Source organism: Dermochelys coriacea, chromosome 24 (genome assembly GCF_009764565.3).
Source record: "Dermochelys coriacea isolate rDerCor1 chromosome 24, rDerCor1.pri.v4, whole genome shotgun sequence".
Classification (NCBI taxonomy): Eukaryota; Metazoa; Chordata; order Testudines; family Dermochelyidae; genus Dermochelys; species Dermochelys coriacea.
The window spans coordinates 10890825-10910033 of NC_050091.1; the positions used below are offsets into that span (position 1 = coordinate 10890825).

Sequence of the window (19209 nt, forward strand, 5' to 3'; positions counted from 1 at the left end):
GAGGGGTGGGGGGAAAACTGGGCCCAGAGCATTGGGTATAGCCACTGTGGGGTGGAATTGGGCCCATAGTGTACTGGGAGGAAGGAGGGGGGAAACTGGGCCCAGAGTATACCTGGGAAGGGGGGGGTGAGGATCAGGCCCAGAGTGCAGTGGGGGGGAGCAGAGATCAGACCCAGAGTGCAGTGTGTACCTGGGGGAGGAGAATCAGGCCCAGAGTGCAGCGGGGCGGGGGGAGGGGTAGGGAGCAGAGATCAGCCCCAGAGCATAGTGTGTCCCCAGCACACTCAGCCCTCGCTGCACCCTGCCAACAGCTGCTTCGAGTCTACTACAGGGTTTGGGAACCCCCCATTCCAATACAAGAACTGGGATCCAACACCCTCAATCACCCTGGAGCACCATCAGGCCCAGCCCGAGACATGACATGGAGCCATGATGGCCTCAGCAGGCCCTGCCCAGCACTGCCCCTGCCATGATGCAGGCAGGCACCCACACCACTGCCTCTAGGAAACCTAGGCCCTACGTAGGGGAGGCAATGCCTCCTTCACACAGAGCTGGGGAGACCAGTGCCAGTGCCAGTGCCTAAGAAGGCTGTAATAGCTGCTGGTGCCAGGCAAATCTTGTGCCCAGGATGGGGAGGGAGCTCGTCACTCCCCAGGGCACCCCTGCATGGGGAAAGGCTGGACACGCCTGGCACGGGGACTTAGAGGCCCTGTCACAGGGGAGGGAATGGTCATGCCTGGAACCAGAACCCAGAGACCCCCAACGCAGGCAATGGCTGGACATGACTGGCACCAGGACCCAGAGTGCCCTGACACAGGGATGGGGGTGATCATCAGGACCCAACATGCCCCAGGAAGGGGGGGAATTCGGTTTCACTGGCACCAGGACCCAGACAGCTCTGGCATGAGGGGCAGGGGGCTGATCATGGCTGGCACCAGGACCGAGCATGTCCCTGCGTGGCAGAGACTGGTCATGGCTGCCACCAGGACTCAGAGCATCCCTGCATGGGGGAAGCTGGTCACAGCTGACCAAGAGTCCCTGCATGGGGGAGGCTGGTCACGGCTGGCATGGTCTCTATCTCTCCCCATGTCCCTGTGGCACGGCCCAGCCTCCCCACCAGAGCACACCAACGCCTGGCCTGGCACATACAGTTGACAGTGAGGTGGGTCCAGGTGCCATTCTGGAACTCGTCGTCGTTGCTGTGCCTATCTAGGAAGAGGACGCGACACTCATACCAGCCTTGGTCCTCAGCGCGCAGGAGGTCGATCCGCAGCGAGGCGCCTTCCTGGATCCGCACACGACCTGCCAACACAGAGCCAGCCTGTCACTCAGCCACTGAGCTGCTTGGGGTCAGTGCCAGGCACCAACAGGGGAAGCTGCCTGGCCTGGGAACACCCCCTACCTGAGGGCAGTTGCCTGGGCCAGCCGTATGCTGGAGGGCACATGCCCAGCCTGCGCCAACCCCTTCTGTGCAACGCTGGCAGTGCCAGCGCAGTATCTCGCAGCCCCCTAGGCTCCAGAGCAGTGAGCTCTACCCGGTCCCCGTTCAGCACATCCTGTCTTCTCCCAGCACAGTACCCCAGCTTCCTCCTCAGCCCACCCAAAGGGGCCAGCTGGCTCTTGGTCCAGGCTGAGGCCCTACAGCTCAACCCCCTGCCTCGCAGCCCTGCTCCTGCTCCAGACTGGGGTGTGGGACTGGAAACTGCCCGGCAAACAAATGCCTGGCAGAGGACAAGATCAGATACACAGACTCAGCATTAGACACATTGCTGCTGGCCCAGCGGGGAAGGAGGGGCAAGGCAACGGGGGAGGGGAGATGCAGAAAGGGGGCTTGGGATAGAGGAACTAATGAGGCCCCCCAGAATCATCCTCTAGTACCGGTCTCCTCTACCTATTATGGCATGGGAGCCCCTGGCCGCAAGTCCTGCAGATTGCTGTGCGCTGAGGGTCCCCTCCCCAGCAGCTGCTGCCTCCTTAGGGAGCCCCCTCCAGCCCCCTTTGCCCACTAACCACTAGTGCCACCCCCCAAACCCTTCCCCCCCAGAGTTCTTGTTAACCCCACCTCCCTGGGAGCCTGAGGCCACCCCCTCCCCATCTCCAGCATCGCCAGAAAACCCTTGCCCCTCACCCTGCCTCAGCTCTGGCCAATCCACTCTCCCCTGCCCCTCCCCCCATAACCCTGGAGCCCTCACTGAACCCCTGAAAGTCTGAACTTCCCCTCCTCTGCTACAGTAACTTCTGCCTCCCCCAGGAGCTACCCTCCCCCAGCAGTCCCTACCCCTGCCAGCCACCGAGCTGCTGGTTCCCAGCCTGACTCCATCTCCCCCCAGCCCCCCCGTGGGGGTTGCGGGCCTCAAGCATTGCATCCCAGTCCCTGCTCTGGAATACACACCGTAGGCTGGGATGGCACTTGCGTGCGCAGGGTGGGAGGGCAGCAAGCCAGATGCAGGGGCTGCCCTCAGTCCCACTGTCTGGGGCTGCAGGGCACCCAACTGGGGGCCCAGTGCGCAGACTCTTTCATGAGCAGGAGGATAAGTACCCTAAAGAAGCAGCAAATGCAGCCCCCTAATCTCCAGGGCTATTATCAGAGCCATAATCGGCTCAGGAGCGCAGTGGGCAATTGGCTCAGTGCAGGGGCTGTGATGCACTACGTGTACACACACCCTGCTACGCAGGGCTACACCGCACCCCCCTGCGATACACATAGCTACCCTGCTACTCACCACCCACACAAATACACACTGCTACACTCCCCAACACACACATATGACCACTGCTACACCTCCCATACAGTTACCCCAATACATGCTGCTAAACACTCCCTGCTAGACACTGCTACACATCCTCCTGATACACATAGCTACCCAGCTACACACTGCTACACTCCCCAACACAAATACACACTGCTACAGCCCCCGACACACATATATGCACACTGCTACGCCATCCCATACATAGTTACTCCAATATATATTGCTAAACACTCCCCGCTAGACTCTGCTACACATCCTCCTGATACACAGCTACCCCTGCTACACACCCCCACGCAAATACACACTGCTACACCCCCCGACACACACATATGGACACTGCTACACCCTCCAATACATAGTTACTCCAATACATACTGCTGAACAACCGCCGCTAGACACTGCTACACATCACCAATTCACACAGCTACCCCCACTACACCCTGCTACATCCTCCCCACACAAATACACACTGCTACGCCCCTCTCATACAGTTACCCATACATACTCATACATGCACACACTGCTAGACACACACATAATACACACAGCTACCCCAATACACAGTGCTACACAACCCCCCAAATACACACTGCTACATCCCTGATACACACGCACCCCTGATACATATATTACACACAACAATATCTTATCCATCGACCCAACACACACACGCAGAGATATAGACATATACACACACACCCTAATACACACATACTAACACACCACGCACACCTTGTTCACCTATACAGACCCATGTCTTTATGCTCACACACTGACATGCACACACATACAGTACAATTAAATAATACGTCATGACAAGCTATGCAAGGGTTCACAAAGTGTAAAAAAAAGACTGTCAGGGAAAGAGAGACATCTGCTTAGGACTTGTATGCATGCGTACACACTTGCATGCAACCCACAAACACACATGCATTGCCACCCACCCATAAGCATGTACACCAAACATATCCTCGCCCATGGCCACATTCCTGTATGTGCACACCAGGATCCCTACCACAGATACCTATCTCTACTCGCACACACCCATATAAATGTGAGTGAGCACACACACTTTGTCTCAACATAGATCACTGCTCAACTGTCCCTCATTTCACACCCACACCGGCTCCGCACCTCGCAGTCTCTGAGGCTCGTCCCTTTTAATGATGGTGCTGACTCTGGCTGCATGGGTTACACACCCCAGAGTCCCATAATCCCTCTCCTGCATGGAGGTGGGATCTGTACATGGAGGTTGAGAGGAACACTCTGCAACATGGGCTTACCGCACAGTTCACTGAGAAACACTCCCCACCAGCTCAGCATAATCCCATTCCAAGTTACCATAGACAAAAATGGGCAAGGGGGATGCAGAGTGGGATAAGTAAAGAACATATCAGAGATCTGACTGATCTGAATGAATTAAAATCAGCGGGGACGGATGCTATTCACCCGAGTACTGAAGGAATTAGCTGAAGAAATCTTGGAGCCAATGGCAATAATGTTTACAAATTCATGGATGACAGGAGAGGTCCTGGAAGACTGGAGAAGGGCTAACGTAATCCCCATCTTTAAAAAGTGGGAAACGGAGGAGCCAGGAACTATAGACCAGTCAGGCTGACCTCAATACGTGGGAAGCTACTAGAGTAATGTAAAAACATTCAATTTGCAAATACCTGAAGGATGATGGGGTGATCACTAGCAGCCAGCATGGATTTACCAAGAACAAATCATGCCAAACTGGCTTGATTTCCTTCTTGACAGGAAGAAAAGGAGTACTTGTAGCACCTTAGAGACTAACAAATTTATTTGAGCATAAGCTTTCGGATGCATCCGATGACGTGAGCTGTAGCTCACGAAAGCTTATGCTCAAATAAATTTGTTAGTCTCTAAGGTGCCACAAGTACTCCTTTTCTTTTTTCAAATACAGACTAACACGGCTGCTACTCTGAAACCTTCTTGACAGGGTAACTGTTTGGTGGACAAAATATACCTGTACTTCAGCAAGGCTTTCGACACAGTCCCGCAAGGCTTTCGACACAGTCCCACATGACATTCTGATAGATAAGTAAGCTGGAGAAATGCAGACTTGGCAGAACTACCATTAAGTGGATAGATAATTGGTTAAACCAGGGGTTCTCAAACTTCATTGCACCACGACCTCCTTCTGACAATAAAAATTACTTCACAACCCCCAGAGGGGGGACTGAAGCCTGAACCCACCCGAGCCCCACTGCCCCAAGTGGGGGGCCAAAGCCTGAGGCCTACCACTCCAGGAAAGGAGGCCAAAGCTAAAGTTCAAGGCCTTCAGCCCCAGGCAGGGGGCCTGCAACCTAAGCCCTGCCAGCCAGGGCTGAAGCCTTTAGGCTCGGGCTTCGGCCCTGGGCTCCAGCAAGTCCAAGCCAGCCCTGGCGACCCCATTCAAAGGGGGTCGTGACCCACTTTGGGGTCCTGACCCAGGGTTTGAGAAGTGCTGGGTTAAACAATCGAAAACAAAGAGTAACTATTAATGGAATGATGTTGGAGTGAAGTGCGGTCTCAAGTGGGGCAGCAATCTGCTCTGGATCCAGTGTTGTTTAATATCTTTACCAATGACTTGGATGTAAGACTAGAGTGCGTACTGATCAAATCTGCAGATCAAAGCTAGAGGAGGTTGTCAACACTTTGGAGGATAGAGCTAAAATGCAGAGGGATCTTGATAAATTGGAGAACTGGGCTATAGACAACAAAATGAAATTAAATAAAGATAAATGTAAGGTGCTACACGTAGGGAAGAAAAACCAAATGCACAAATACGGAATGGGGGATACCTGGCTTGGCAGCAGCACTGCTAAGAAGGATCTGGTAGTGGTGGTAGATCACAGCCTTAACTTGAGTCAGCAATGCAAAACTGTTGCAAAAAAATCAAATGCAATTTTAGGTTGCATTAATAGAAGCAAAGCATGCAAGCCATGGGAAGTGATAGAACTGCTCTACTCAGCGCTGGTTAGGCCTCAGCTGGAGTACTGTGTCCAATTTTGGTCACCAGTGTATAGAAAGGATGTAGAGAAATTGGAAAGGATCCAAAGGCAAGCGACAAAGATGATCAAAGGGATGGAATGCAAAACATGAGCAAAGGCTGAAGGAACTGGTTTAGTTTAGTTTAGTTTATGTTTAGTTCGGAAAAGAGGAGATTAAGGAGGGATAGGATAGAAGTCTTCAAAAACTTGAAAGGCTGCCATAAAAAAGATGGAGAAAAGTTGTTCTCTTTTGTCACAGAGGACAGGACAAGAGGCAATGGATTCAAACTAGAGCATAGAGATTTAGATTAAATCTCATGAAAACCTTCCTAATGGTAAGTACAGTAGGACAATGGAACAGACGCCTAGGGAGGTTGTGGAAGCTTCTTCACTGGAGGCTGGAGCCATCTGTCTGCGATGGTTTAGACACAAATCCTGCATCTTGGCAGGGGGTTAGACTAGATGACCTTTGCAGTCCCTTCTAACCCTATGATTCTAAGCTCCACTGGCAAACCCGTTCTAGTGAGGCCGCAGCCAGCATGTCACAGAGACCCCAAACACAGGGCTTAGATGTGCACCAAGAGGGTGCCCTGCTGGATTTGTGCCCATTTGTCAGTAGTGTCCATTCGTGATCTGGTGGCAGGTTGCTACATACTCCCCCGCCTTCCCCCACCCCCCAGACGTCCATGCACTTTCATGCACATGTGTGTGCTCACAAGCCCTCTGCCCCAAGCCTTATGCTCACAATCCCCTTTCAGGCTGGGTACACACCAGCATTTTGCTGGGATTCCCTGTCCCTGCACCAGCCCCTCTGCAGGGTTGTAGTGATAAATAATGAAATGGCTAAACTACCCTAAGCTAAACTCCACAGCCCCAAACAGGAAGTGGGTAAACTCAGTTTACCCAGGTTTACTCTCAACTACATGACCAGACTTGTGGCACCCATAGTGAAGGGCACCAGTGTAGACCAGCCAGTAGTGCATTAACTGCCACGTGGCCTAACCCTGCTCGGAGTAGGCCCTGGGTAATGCTGGTACGCCCAGTGCTCCCCCAGCTGCAACTGATTGCCAGAGGGGCTGCACCAGAGGGAGCTGAGGCAAATTGCCAGTGTAAACAAGGGGCCAGATCCCAGCCCTGCTGTAACGGTGCCCAGTGCAGGTGCAGTACAGGTTCAGCATCCCCTTTGCTGACCTCTTGCAACTGCCTGGCAAAGGGGAACATGCTCCAGCAATTCCGGTCTGCAGCCTGGGTCAACTAGAGCAGCTCCTGGGACTGCTCAAATTTAGGCCCAGGGCTGCCTGGAATCCTTCTCCGCCATCCCACTCTGCCCTTTCTGTGCCTGCCGAGAGGTGCCAGGCCTTCAGGCAAGGAGGAGGGGTGCTGGGTATCACACATGGGCAGGGCCAAGTGGGGGTGAGTAGCAGAGTCAGTGAGGCAGGGAGCTCCGGGGAATTCCCCTCCCCTAGCCTGGAGCAGCGGCCAGGCTCCTAAACAAAGGCCCCATTGGAAGGAACTAAACCCTGCAAAAAGACTGCAATGGGGACCCCTCCCCGATCCCTTCCCCCAACCCCTCCATAATCCCCTGCACTGGCTCTGCCCATTCCTTCCCCCTCACTCACCAAGAGGATTGGCAACAAAACATCATTGACTTTAGCAACCCCAGCCTCGCATTGCTTAGCAACCACCTTTCAAAGGCTGCAGCTCCCCCCATTAGCTGCTCCTGTGTCTGGAAGCAGGAGTGGCAGGTCAGGGCTGGGAGAGGAGGGCAGGGGCTGCACTGACTGACATAGGGGTGTCACGGAGTCCCCGGGCGATGCTCTGGAACTGCTCCCTACGAAGCCAGTCAGGACTCTGGGGAAGTCTCCTTTCTGGGAGCAGCCTGTCTGCAGGACACACAGCTCACACAACTTCCACCTTTCTGGATCTGACCTCGGAGCATTCAGCATCCTCTGCCCCTCCGTGCGCTTCCCACAGCGAGTCCGCCCAGGCAGGATCCTGTGGAAGCCAGAGGGTCCTGACCCCCAACTCTGCAGTCAGACGTGACTCTCAGCCAGCCAGTAAAACAGAAGGTTTATTAGACGACAGGAACATGGTCTAACACAGAGCTTGTAGGTGCAGAGAACAGGACCCCTCAGCTGGATCCATTTTGGGGGGCAGTGAGCCAGACAACCATGTCTGCACTTCACTCCATGTCCCCAGCCAGCCCCCAAACTGAAACTCTCTCCAGCCCCTCCTCCTCTGGGCTTTGTCCCTTTCCTGGGCCAGGAGGGCACCTGATTCCTTTGTTCTCCAACCCTTTAGCTCTCACCTTGCAGGGGGGAAGGGCCAAGCCATCAGTTGCCAGGAAACAGGGTGTCGGCCATTCTCTGTGTCCAGACCCCCTGCCCTCTAGGGCTCTGCAAGGATCATACACCCTTATCCCATCACCTAGAGACTTAAGAACTGCCTAGGGGAAACTGAGGTACCCCCCACACTATTCAGAGGAAACATTAAGAACAGTTCCGCTTCCTCACAGGGGGAGATGGGGAAAGGAGGAGGAAAAGGAGGGCAGGAGAGAGGAAGAACTGTTCACACCTCTCCAGGCAGCAGCACTGGTGCCGCATCCTTGTCCCAGGTGGGGATTTACGCGGGGCTCGGCAGCTGCCCCCTCCATGCCCCACACTCAGTTCCTTGCAGCAGGCTGGAAGCAGCTCCCCCAGACCTTGCTCTACTCACCTGTATCCATGGTGTGCAGGCACCACTTGGTCTGGATTGAATCCATTCCCAGGGGCCTCCAAATGCCACCCCAAAGCAGCCCCCATGGAGCCATCCCTAAGTCAGGCAGACAGAGGCTGGCAAGATCAGGACACCTGCCGCCGTTTCCGCAGGAGAGAGGAACTCCATGCCCTGCCTTAGCCAGTCCTGTCTGAGTGTGGTTGCGCCCAGCTGCCAGGCAGGGACAGAGGGCCATGGCTCAGGCTTTAGGGCCTAGATTAGGAAGGGCTTGCTTTGTCTAGTGGCACTAAGATCCTGCATCTTTGGGCCTCTGGGCAGGGAGAGTGATTCTGTGGCCTGTGTTGTGCAGGAGGTCGGACAAGATGATCAGAATGGTCCCTTCTGACCTTAGTATCTATGAATCCCGGCCCCCAAGCCCCCACCTTGGTTTCACAGGGAGCCCAACTAGCAGCACATGGGAGCGTGGAGGAAGCAACCTTCCAGGAGACAGCAAGAGTCATGGCCTGCCCCAGGCCCTGCAGATGCACCTGCCTCACCAGCAGCAGCTGCATCCTGAGGAACTGCCTTCCCCTGCTCAGAGGCCCGGGGGGCATGCCACATGGGGGGGGTGAGATTCTTCCTGGCCCCTGTCCAGCCGCTCCCACCAACGGCTGGAGCTGTTTGAAAAGCGCCACATGGGAACTGCGGCAACAGGACTGAAATCCCATGTGAAATCCCAGCCTGCCCTCCCTGGTGAAACCGCAGGCGCTTCCCATTGGCAGGCCCCGCCCCCCAACTCACCCCCATCCCCCACAGAAGATTGAAAATAAGCAGCCAGTTGCCATGGGAACAAGGGTGTCACCGAGCTGCCCCAGGACTCTGCCCTGGGCTCAGCGCCCTCCCCCCAGCACAGCACAGCTCTGCCCTGGGCCTGGCCCTGCCCCCTCCTGGCTCTCCCCTGGGCCCAGCCCCCAGGCCCCAGCCCTGCCCTCTGCCCCCAGCACGGCCAGCACCCTCCCAGTCCTCCTCTTCCCAGCACGGCTCTGTCCTGGGCCCAGCCCTGCCCCTTCCTGGCTCTACTTGGACCCAGCCCTGCCCTCTCCCCCCAGCCCGGCCCCGCCCTGGGCCCAGCGCCTTCCCAGCCCCTCCCCCCAGCACAGCTCTAGGCCCAGTGCCTCTGGCAACCCACCCACCCACCCCCAGTGCAACTCTGCCTTGGGGCCAGTGATCGTCACAGCTGCACCCCCTCTGCCCTTAATTGGGTCCCTCTGGTCAGTATCTGTCTAGCCAACCAGCTTTTCCATGTGCCAGCCCCAGCTCCCTCCATGCACTCCATGAGTCAAACCAGGCTCTTCTCTTTCCCCCATCAGTACCAGGAGAGGGGCTCTTGCTGCCCTCCCCTGGGTGGCCCTTTTGCCCCAGTGTGGCCAACTTGAACTTCTCCCAAGTTGCATTGCCGCTGCCCCCGCAGGAGTGGCTCCTGGAGCATGCAGGGCTGCTGGGAATTGCTACATTCTGCAGAGCTGGCTGGGGCGGGGAGGAAATGTGCCGTTATTGCAGTCACTATTGGGAGCAGAGACACACTATCAGTATCCCAGTCCACCACAAAATACATCATCCCCCCAACATGGTCTCTGCCGCTGGAGCATGCTTCCATGCATGGCACTGCACCTGCATTAGGGCTGATTCACACAAAAGTATTGAAGTGCAACCACCTTTGGGGAGGTGGCAACCGGCCAACACAGCAAATGTTTAGCATCAAGAGGAATTGCCTGGGATCTTGAACTGCCTGCACAAAGCAGACAGAACCCAAGGCTTTTAAATCCTCCTCCAAGAGACCTAAAGGCCCAGGATGGTGCCCTGGGAGGATGAAGCATTGACTGGTTGGCATTGCATTATGATTCCAGGGAGCTAAGACAAGCCAGGCTCTTAACCAGTGACAAACATGCCTGTAGCATCTTTCTCCATCTCAGGGGGGGGGAGGAGAGATAGCTCAGTGGTTTGAGCATTAGCCTGCTAAACCCAGGGTTGTGAGCTCAATCCTTGAGGGGGCCATTTAGGGATCTGAGGCAAAAATTGGGGATTGGTCCTGCTTTGAGTGGGGATTGGCCTAGATAACCTCCTGACGTCCCTTCCAACCCTGATATTCTGTGATTCTACCTAGCATGCTGGGAGCCTTGGCTGGGCTGTCCCCACACAGCAAGCTGCTGTGCTTTCAGGCCTGGCAAGTAGGTAGCATCAGGGGAGCCCCTCACTGCTGCAGAGATGCCGCGAGCAGCACTGAACCCTGCATTCAACGGCCCTGGCGAGACCCCTGCCCTCAGCAGCTCACAAACCTGGAACAGCAGCCATGGCTGCAGAGAGAAAGGAGCCAGCTCTGAGCCACAGGCTGAGTGGGGCAGCTGGGGCAGCTCTCTGACCAGGGAACCAACAGGGCTGGTGGTGCCTCTGGATCCCAGAGCCCGGCCAGCTAAGAATGCCTTCCAGACCTCAGGACAGACTTGGAGCCAGATGCCCTAGAGAGGTGTGGGGAGGAAATAGTTGGTCTCCACAGAGACTAGGTCAGAGCGCAGGGGAAAAGGCAAAGCAAGACCATTCCCCAGTCATAAGTGAGCACCAGGAGGCAGAGACCCCCCAGACTGGGGAGGTGTGCAGCTGCCCAGCTGAAACCCGGCACAGCTGCTGTGAGCCAGGAGTCGTGGTGAGGAAGCAGGACTGTGAACAGCTTGGTATAGGCTCCCCTCCTATGGCCAGCCGTGCAGAACGAGCAAGCTGAACCATGTGTGGTTCCCGCTGCCAGGAAAGAGCCTAACTCAGGGCCTCTACAGCCCAGCCGCAGCCCAGAGGGCAACTCAACTGCCCAAACCAAGAACAGAGCAGTGCATGCTGGGAGCAAGCCTCTAAATATTAATGTGCACACATTCCTGCTCTGAAGATTGGCTATTTCAAGGTAGTATCTTGCTACTCGACAAATCACTCCCTTTGTCCAGAGTCCCATCAGCTCCCTCACGAGTCAGCACAGCCACAGGAGAGGAACTGGATTCCAGTCTGGCTTGTGCTTCATCCTGGCAGTGGGAATGGGGTTTAAAGGCATTAGGAGACAGACAGGTGGAATTAGCTCCATTCTGAAGGCAGAGTCTTTCCTGCTGGTGATCTGAGAGTGGGCGGGGGAGCCCAGTGGGACTTGCCTAAGAGCTTGGGGGCAGTACTCCATACTTGTCAGCTGAGCAGCAGAGCTGGGCCAAGTTTTTCAGATAAATAGTGTATATCAACTCCTCCCACCTCCACGGCAGCGTCTCTCCCATGCCAGCTGGCTGAAATAGAATGATCATTTTTTGCCTAAATCCTCCACAACTCAACCCATGTTGAAAGCTGTGATTTCCGTGGGTGCAGGGCCACCCTGCTGGCCATAGGCTTTTCTTGGTCTGCATTTTGGTGTCCAAGACGCCAGCTCTCATTGGCCAGCTTGGGCACAGGACGGTTTTATTTTTTTTTTAAATTTTTGCTTTTGAAACAAAGTCCAGGAATATTTTTGCAGCCAGCCCTGCTCACGCTGGAGGGATACTCCTGCTATAGCTTGCCAATGCAGCCTTGCCTGGGCAAAGTTTGGGTGCCCCAGCTCTATCCCACCCTGCCCCCCGGAGTCTGGCTGTGACAGATCTTTATTGGGATGTGGTTTGTGTTAATGCCCCCAGCCTCTGCCCTGGCCTGCAGGGCTGTCAGTCTCCAGCCCCATAGCCAGCCCTCCCACTCCACCCCAAACCAAAGCTTTCAGCATTCCCTTTCACTAAGAGAAGATCCTGTTGCTCACGCCTCTGTGTTTGCAAAGAGCCCTGAAAATCTGCCACTGTTCCACTTTAAATACCCTCTGAGTAGGAGAACATCCCCCTCCCACGCCACTGCCCCGTCTCCAGCAGCTTCGCTCCAAATCCCACTCCACCCAGTACTGCCAATTAGCAGCTTTGCCGAAATCCCCTCCCCAAGCTCAACCTTCAAGTGACCCACCAGGCAGGGCTGAGCAGGCAGCGCGCACGGCCCCAGGAGTCCAGCAGCGATCAAGCCACAAAAGTGTGGGGAAAGGCTAGCTCAGTCCCAGTGTGTGTGGCAGGGACAGAGGGGCTAGAGGACCCTTCAGCCACAGAGATCCTAACCCAGGGCAGACTTGAGAGGGGGAGCGGTGTGCATGTGTGTGTCCTTCTGTGTCTCCCAAGGAGATTTTAGTTTTGTCCCCAAATACTGAACAACTCTTGGAGCTGCGATTGGCTGGGCCCTGAACAGGCAGGACTGTGCCCAGTCCCATGGTGTTGTAGGACTTAGTCCTCTCCTATAGGAGGAGCTGTCTGATACTCAGGGCAACAAGGGTGGGGTGGAGAGCAGGGAATATTGGCCATACTGGGTAGGTGCAACTGATGAGCAGCACTGTGACACAAGGCAGCATGGATGGGGTGGAGGGATGGGACGGGTCAGGGAGTGGGGGACTGTGACACAGACAGTGCGCATGGAGCTGGGACACAGGGGCAGTGTGGATGGGGCAGCAGGGGGGACTGTAACACAGGAGTGGGGGTCTGTGACACAGGGCAGTGAGGATGGGACAGGGGGCTGTGACACAGGAGTGGGGATCTGTGACACAGGGGCAGTGTGGATGGGGCGGGGGTCTGTGACACAGGGGCAGTGTGGATGGGGCAGTGGGGGGGCTGTAACACAGCAGTGGAGATCTGTGACACAGCAGTGGGGGTCTGTGACACAGGGGCAGCGTGGATGGGGCGGCGGCGGGCCTGTAACACAGGAGTGGTGGATGGAGGAGCTGTGAAGAGAAGGGCAGGTGGGGTGTGGGTATAGTAACAGGAGCTGGGGGCTGTGATGCAGGTGGGTGTAGATGAGGGTGGGGGAGCTGTGACTCGGAAGGTGGGTGTGACACATGGCACTGTGGATGGGGCAGCTTGTGGACTGTAACAGGAGCCAGGAGGCAGTGAAGAGAAGTTGGGGGGGGGGGGAGGTGAGTGGTAACAAGGGGCAGGGGGCTGTGATGCAAGGGCAGTGCAACTAGGGAAAGGAGGAGGCTGTGACTGTCACACAAAAGCCCACCCTCAAGGTTGTGCCAAGGGCTCCCTGCGGCTCTTCCCCCGGGTTCCCAGCTCATCCCAGAGCCCTAGGAACTGCCAGGAGGCCCAGGTGGCGGTTGGCTCCCAGGCATGAATTTCCCCTGGCAGCAGCAGGCCCCAGTTGGGATTACGGGATTAGAATGCAACAAAGATCCCAGGAGCAGTGTCAATCTGATCTCTGACCCTGGCAAGAAAGAGCCTTTGTGTGGCCCAGGCCCTAGGCACCCAGCTCCTGCGCACAGCACAAAGGGGCCAGCAGCTTGTTCAGGCTGGGACCTTCATCTACTGCCAGCCTTCTCTCAGCAGCCCCAGCCCCATGATGCCCCCGCAAGGTCCAGCTCCCCGTGTGGCCTGCTGCTTCCTCCTGGCTTCCCTTTGCCCTGCGCCGAGCAGGACGCATGCACGTTGGGCAGCAAGACACAGACCAGCAGAGACTAGTACACTCCGATGCAAGGCAAAGATGTACCACCGAGCCACTGAAACACTCCCATTCAAGTGCAGACATGTGACGCCATGCATGGATGCAGGCTCAGAGCCTTGCAGTGCACCGTCTCACACAGCCCCGGACAGGCCTGTTCCCAGGCTGGAGGGAGGAGAGTCTCCCTGCAAGTGGAGGCCACCAGCACATCAATAAGGGGAGGGTCACGCTATGGGAGTTTCCTGCCTCAGCAGGTGCCCATTGATGTGTCCACAGCCCCATCCCCTCCCCCACACTCAGCTGGGCTGTGTGTGGCTGAGGCCAGATTCACATCCCCCACCCCCCTCAGCACAGAGCCTTAGGCATTAGAGGGTGGGGGAGGGAACCCCCTCTGTAGCCTCTCACAGCGCCCCTCCCCCCACTTCCTCCACACTCCCATCCCTACCAGCGGAGAGGGTCAGACCAGTCAGTCCAAGCTGCAGGGACAGACCCCTTCACCTTCCTGCCTTGCCCCATGGCCATCTCTTCCTCAAGCTGGCATGGGCAGGGGGAGAGCCCTGCCTGCTGCACTACACAGCCCATGGGGCGTGACTAATGCAGCCTGACAGCAGCAGCCCTCGGCTGGGGCCCAGCTGGGGGAGCGGGGAGGAGCATGTGGCAGGTAGAGCACTAGTGCGCTGTACACACAGGAAGACCCAGAGCTAGTCCAGCACAGGGAATGCCATGGCCTCACCCTCCTGGGGCCTGGCCAGTCACCACATACTGCAGTCACGGGAGGGAACCCAGGGCTCCTGCCAGGAAACTCCTCTGGGCCCCAGGGTGGGATGGGCTCGCCTCAGGGAAGGCAAACACCATGCAGCTGTGCAAGGCCAGCCCATGGACTGCACCTCAGACACTGGATCACATGCCACAGAACCAGCCACTGCCCTACTGCTCCCCCATCGGTGTGTCCCACCTAGAGAGCCTCCAGCCCTGAGACATGCCAGCATGTCCTCTGCTACATTCCACCCTGCCACATCTACCTCCGTATACACCAGCATCCCCTCTGCCAAGTCCCAGACCTACCCCCGACTTCCCCTACCTCCATATACACCAGCATCCCCTCCGCTACCTCCCAGCCCCACCCCCAATTTCTCCATCCCCAATAGACACCAGCGTCCCCTCCGCTACCTCCCAGCCCCACCCCCAATTTCTCCATCCCCAATAGACAACAGCATCCCATCCGCTACATCCCAGCCCCACCCCCTACTTCCATATACACCAGCGTCCCCTCCGCTACATCCCAGCCCCACCCCCCGACTTCCCCTACCTCCATATACACCAGTGTCCCCTCCGCTACCTCCCAGCCCCACCCCCCGACTTCCCTACCTCCATATACATCAGCGTCCCCTCTGCTACCTCCCAGCCCCCAGGTCCTCCCAACGGGTTCACCTTTTCACTGCTGTCCCAGCATGCACTCACCTATGTACTTCGGATCAATGCGTGGGGAATAGAGCCCAAATTTGATAAAGATGGGGAGGAGGAAGCCAAAGCGGACCCACTCGATCACGTAGAGATGGGGACGCGCCTCCTCTGCGTTCAGGAGGTCACAGCCCAGGATCACGCTCTCTCCGACACGCCCCACCACAGCCTGAGACTTCACCTGGCTGTTACCTGTAGGGCCAGCACAGGGAGATTTCACACTCATGGGGAGGACATCCCATGAGCTGCAGCCCACCGTCTCCAGTGGAGCCCCTGCTATGTCCTGGAGCTCAGACACAGCACCGCATCAGCCAGCCAAGCCCCAAGTTGGGATGCTCCCACAGGTATCCAGGTTTTGCAAGGAGAGCCCGTGTACCCTGCCCCGCCCAATACCCTGCAGCGAGGCAGGGCCCATCACACCCAGCACCCTGGGCACGGCACTCTTGGAGCAGAATTCAAAACCCTGAGAGGGAATGGCTCCTGGGGCCATAAGTGACTCCTGGAGAGTGCCTCACACTATTCTGCTGATGACGAGGGAGCCCCGTGGGATGCAACTCACACTCCAAAAAGGCAGAAGGGGAGAGCTAAGGCTGCATCCTGCCCGGCTTTGCCTGGGGCCCTGGCTTTGCAGTGTGTTCCAGCCCCACATCCCAGCACCCTTCACAGAGGAAGGGCACTGTCTAAACCCCCCTTTTTAGAGCTCTGCATGGATACAAAGTTTGAAACCACAACTTATCCACAAACATGGTCCGTGGATACCCACATCCACATCACTGCAGAATGCAGGGCTGAAGGGAAAGGAATAGAGTAAGTGTGCGGGGGGGGGGGGGGGTACTGCATTCCCCACCCCAGACCCTCTGCAGCAGGAAAGAACTCGCTCGAACAGCCCTGCAGGCTGCTTGCTGGAATTCCAGGGCAGGGGCAGTGCCGGGGCCCTCAGGGATCCAGTTGTCATGGTCAGTGAGATTGAGCATCCCCAGTGGAGCTCCCTTAATGTAACCTGCTGCCTGGGCATCTGGGCAGGGCACCACCTCCCCAGCAAGGGGTGAACGTCTGGGATTCCCTCCCACCCCCTCCTCTTTGGCAGTTCAGCAGCATCACTGTCTCTGCTCTTCATGAACATGGTCCCCCAGAGGAGCACTAGCCTTCTTTGCTGCTCTAATCGTGACCTCAGTGACTCCTGCACCCTCCCCTCTGCACACCCCAAGTTCTGGGGCCTGATCAAATCCAATTCAAACTCACAGAAAGGCTCCATTGGGTTCAGTGGCTCTGGGTCAGGCCCCTGGTGCGTACAGCTGTGGGGCTGCACAATACAGCGTGCTATGTTCACCCACTTACCTTCAGCAAAGTTGTTGGCAAACAGGCTGAGGTAGGCAATCCATAAACACCAATTCATAGCACAGCTCCCCTTACAGCCACGTCGCACCCCCTGTCCCAAGTCCTCCGGCTCGCCGCACTGCCCAATTAGAGACCAGACCCGGGGCGGGGGAGGAGGGTGGGAGGACGAAATGGCTGTGCGATGGGACAGAAGGGTCTGGTGTCCCCCCAGGTGAGGCCCGTTAGGGCCAGGAGCCTCCTTGGCACTGTTCCTAGGTTCTGTGCTCCGGTGGCCTGATGGGAAAGTACCACTCCTCAAACCAAGAGCCCTCGGCTAGCACAGACCAGGCGCTGTAATCCAGGCAAGATCCAGCTTGTCTCACCTCCCAGCTGCCCTTTGGTCTCCTGTGGGCTATCGGGAGCTCGAAAAAACACCTAGGAAATAAACCAGCACAAAGCCCTTAGGGAGCAGCTCCCTAGCTGGTCCGAGCAGAGCTGTCTCGGCATGTTCCTGCCCCAGCTAGACACAGCATAGCCGAGTGCTCAGAAAGCATCTGCCTCCCACTTGCACCCCTTTCTCTTCCTGCTCTGTTAACAGGAGAATGGGATGCAGGGAGTTGCTAGCCTTATTTCAGGAGAGCCCCTCAGCCTCACCCTCAATCAGCCAGCTGTCTGTGGGGGAGCAGGAGGAGGTCTTGCAGAGTGGGGCAACCAAAGGGAGATCCTTGCCTGCAGCTGTTTCAGCCCCTCCTCCCCTTCCCATCACAGCTCTCCCCTCCCCTGCCTTCTTTCATCCTTCATTTGCTCTTCTCTTTTCATTACTTCTCTCTCACCTAGTTCCCCCAGAGTTTGTGCCCTTCTAGGTACAGCAAGAGCTCCCTCAGGGACAGCCATGGAGCCCTCAGCCAGCCAGCCCCTTTTGGGTACCTTACCTATCCCCAGCCCAGGGACCCCAGACCCACAGCCCTGCTTCTCCAGTCCTCTGGCGGCTGGGAGCCGTTGCATTCCGCTTTGCGGAGGGCTCTTCCCAGCTGATGACTCCGTTAATAAGAAGCACATGCCCGGCAGGAACCCCCCTCCAGCTCAGTGCCCTGGTGTAGCATTGGACCTGCCTCTCTTCCCTAGTGCCCTCGTGCTGAGATCTGGGCATGAAGCCTGGCAGAACCCGACAGGGGAGGCTCTCGCTGTCCTTTCCCACCAGGCCATTTTTCTGCCAGCCCCAATCCCTGTCCCTGGCATTGCCAGGGCCTAGTGCTCCTGGGCACATGCAAGGGGAGCAGGGCTCCTACCTGGCCGCTGCCTTTGTTCTAGGTCCCGGATCCGATTGCCATGCAGGGCCCCGAGGGGAGATTTACTTCCCTGCTTTTATGCGGAAAACAAACCAACTTTCCTGCGGGGAACGAATGTGCCTGCAGCCAACGGCAAAGCCCAGCCCCTGCCCACGCCCAGCCACCCCCGCCCCGCCGCCATCGCCGGGGCAAAACATTCAAAAACAAACACGGTGGCGTCCAGCGCGGGCAGCCCCCATTGGCCAGGCTCGCCCCCCACCGCAGCCTCTTCCCTCGCACCTCCCTGTGCTCACCCTTCCCACGGGATCTCAGCGCCTCCCCCCCCCCCCAGGCTGGGTCACTACAGACGGCGAAGCGGAGGCACAGAGGGGGCAGAACCCAGGAGTCCCTCATCCCTGCTAAGGTACCTAGAGAACCGCCCCCGCCAGCAAGAGAACCCAGGAGTCCGGCCCCAGCACAACCGCCTCCCCCGGGCCGGCGCCCCCGGGATACCTGCGCGCGCGCTCGCCAGGGGCACTCAAGGTTCCTCCGCGGGCAGCGAGTCGGCGCCGCGCGAGCTCCCGGGGCCCCTGCGCTCATCCCCAGGCCGGGCCGGCCGCTTCGCTGGGACGCGCCTGGCGGGCGGGGAGGCAGCTAGCGAGGGCCCCCGTGGCCCCGATCCCGCCAGCAACACAATAGGGGGCGGTGCCTCCGCTCCCCCCCCCCCCCGCCCCAAGCCGCCCGTTGCCACGGGGACAGCCAATGCCCTGCGAGAGCTCCGGGCGCCCTCCGCGTCTCCAGTCGCCGGGCCCGCCCTGCCGCTCCGGGGGCCGGCTGGGTGCGTCGGTCCCGGGCTCCGCCTGGCGGCCGCGTCTGCCCTGCGCGGGGGCCGGGGGCGCCGCGCATGGGGAGGCGACGGGCCAGCGCCGCGGGGCGGGCCGGGGTCTCGGTCATGGCCGCGCTGGCAGCGCAGGAGCTGGCGTGTGAAGTTCGCTTGGCTCCTGTCTGAGCCAGGGGATGGCAGCGCGGCCAGCCGGGAACCCCCGGCTGAGCGTGGGAAGCCGTTGACCGGGTGCTGGGAGCAATCAGGGCTCCTGGCTTCGGGGCGAAGTGCGTCCACTCTCCGTGCCTCAACTTCCCCAGCGGTAGCAGGGAGCTAGTCTGTGAGCGTGCGCGGCTGAAGGCATTCCTGCTAGCGCC

The 19209-nt window shown here is 57.7% G+C and overlaps 1 protein-coding gene across 4 annotated transcripts in view; it reads right to left on the minus strand.

Moving 5' to 3' along the window:
• Positions 1-18655, minus strand: part of IGSF9 (immunoglobulin superfamily member 9) — a 55601-nt gene extending 36946 nt beyond the window's left edge. Inside the window, exons 1-5 of one of the 4 annotated variants that reach the window (XM_043502088.1) lie at positions 18523-18570; positions 18031-18103; positions 16763-17176; positions 15425-15616; positions 1150-1302 (exon numbers count right to left, since the gene is read on the minus strand). In XM_043502088.1, the coding sequence (XP_043358023.1) occupies positions 1150-1302; positions 15425-15616; positions 16763-16820 (403 nt within the window). In that variant the 5' untranslated portion in view covers positions 16821-17176; positions 18031-18103; positions 18523-18570. Of the gene's footprint in view, positions 1-1149; positions 1303-8464; positions 8527-15424; positions 15617-16762; positions 17177-18030; positions 18132-18522 lie in introns of those variants that run through there. The other 3 variants (XM_043502087.1, XM_038383154.2, XM_038383156.2) reach the window with 3 other exon arrangements.
• Between the last annotated feature and the right edge of the window lie 554 nt (positions 18656-19209).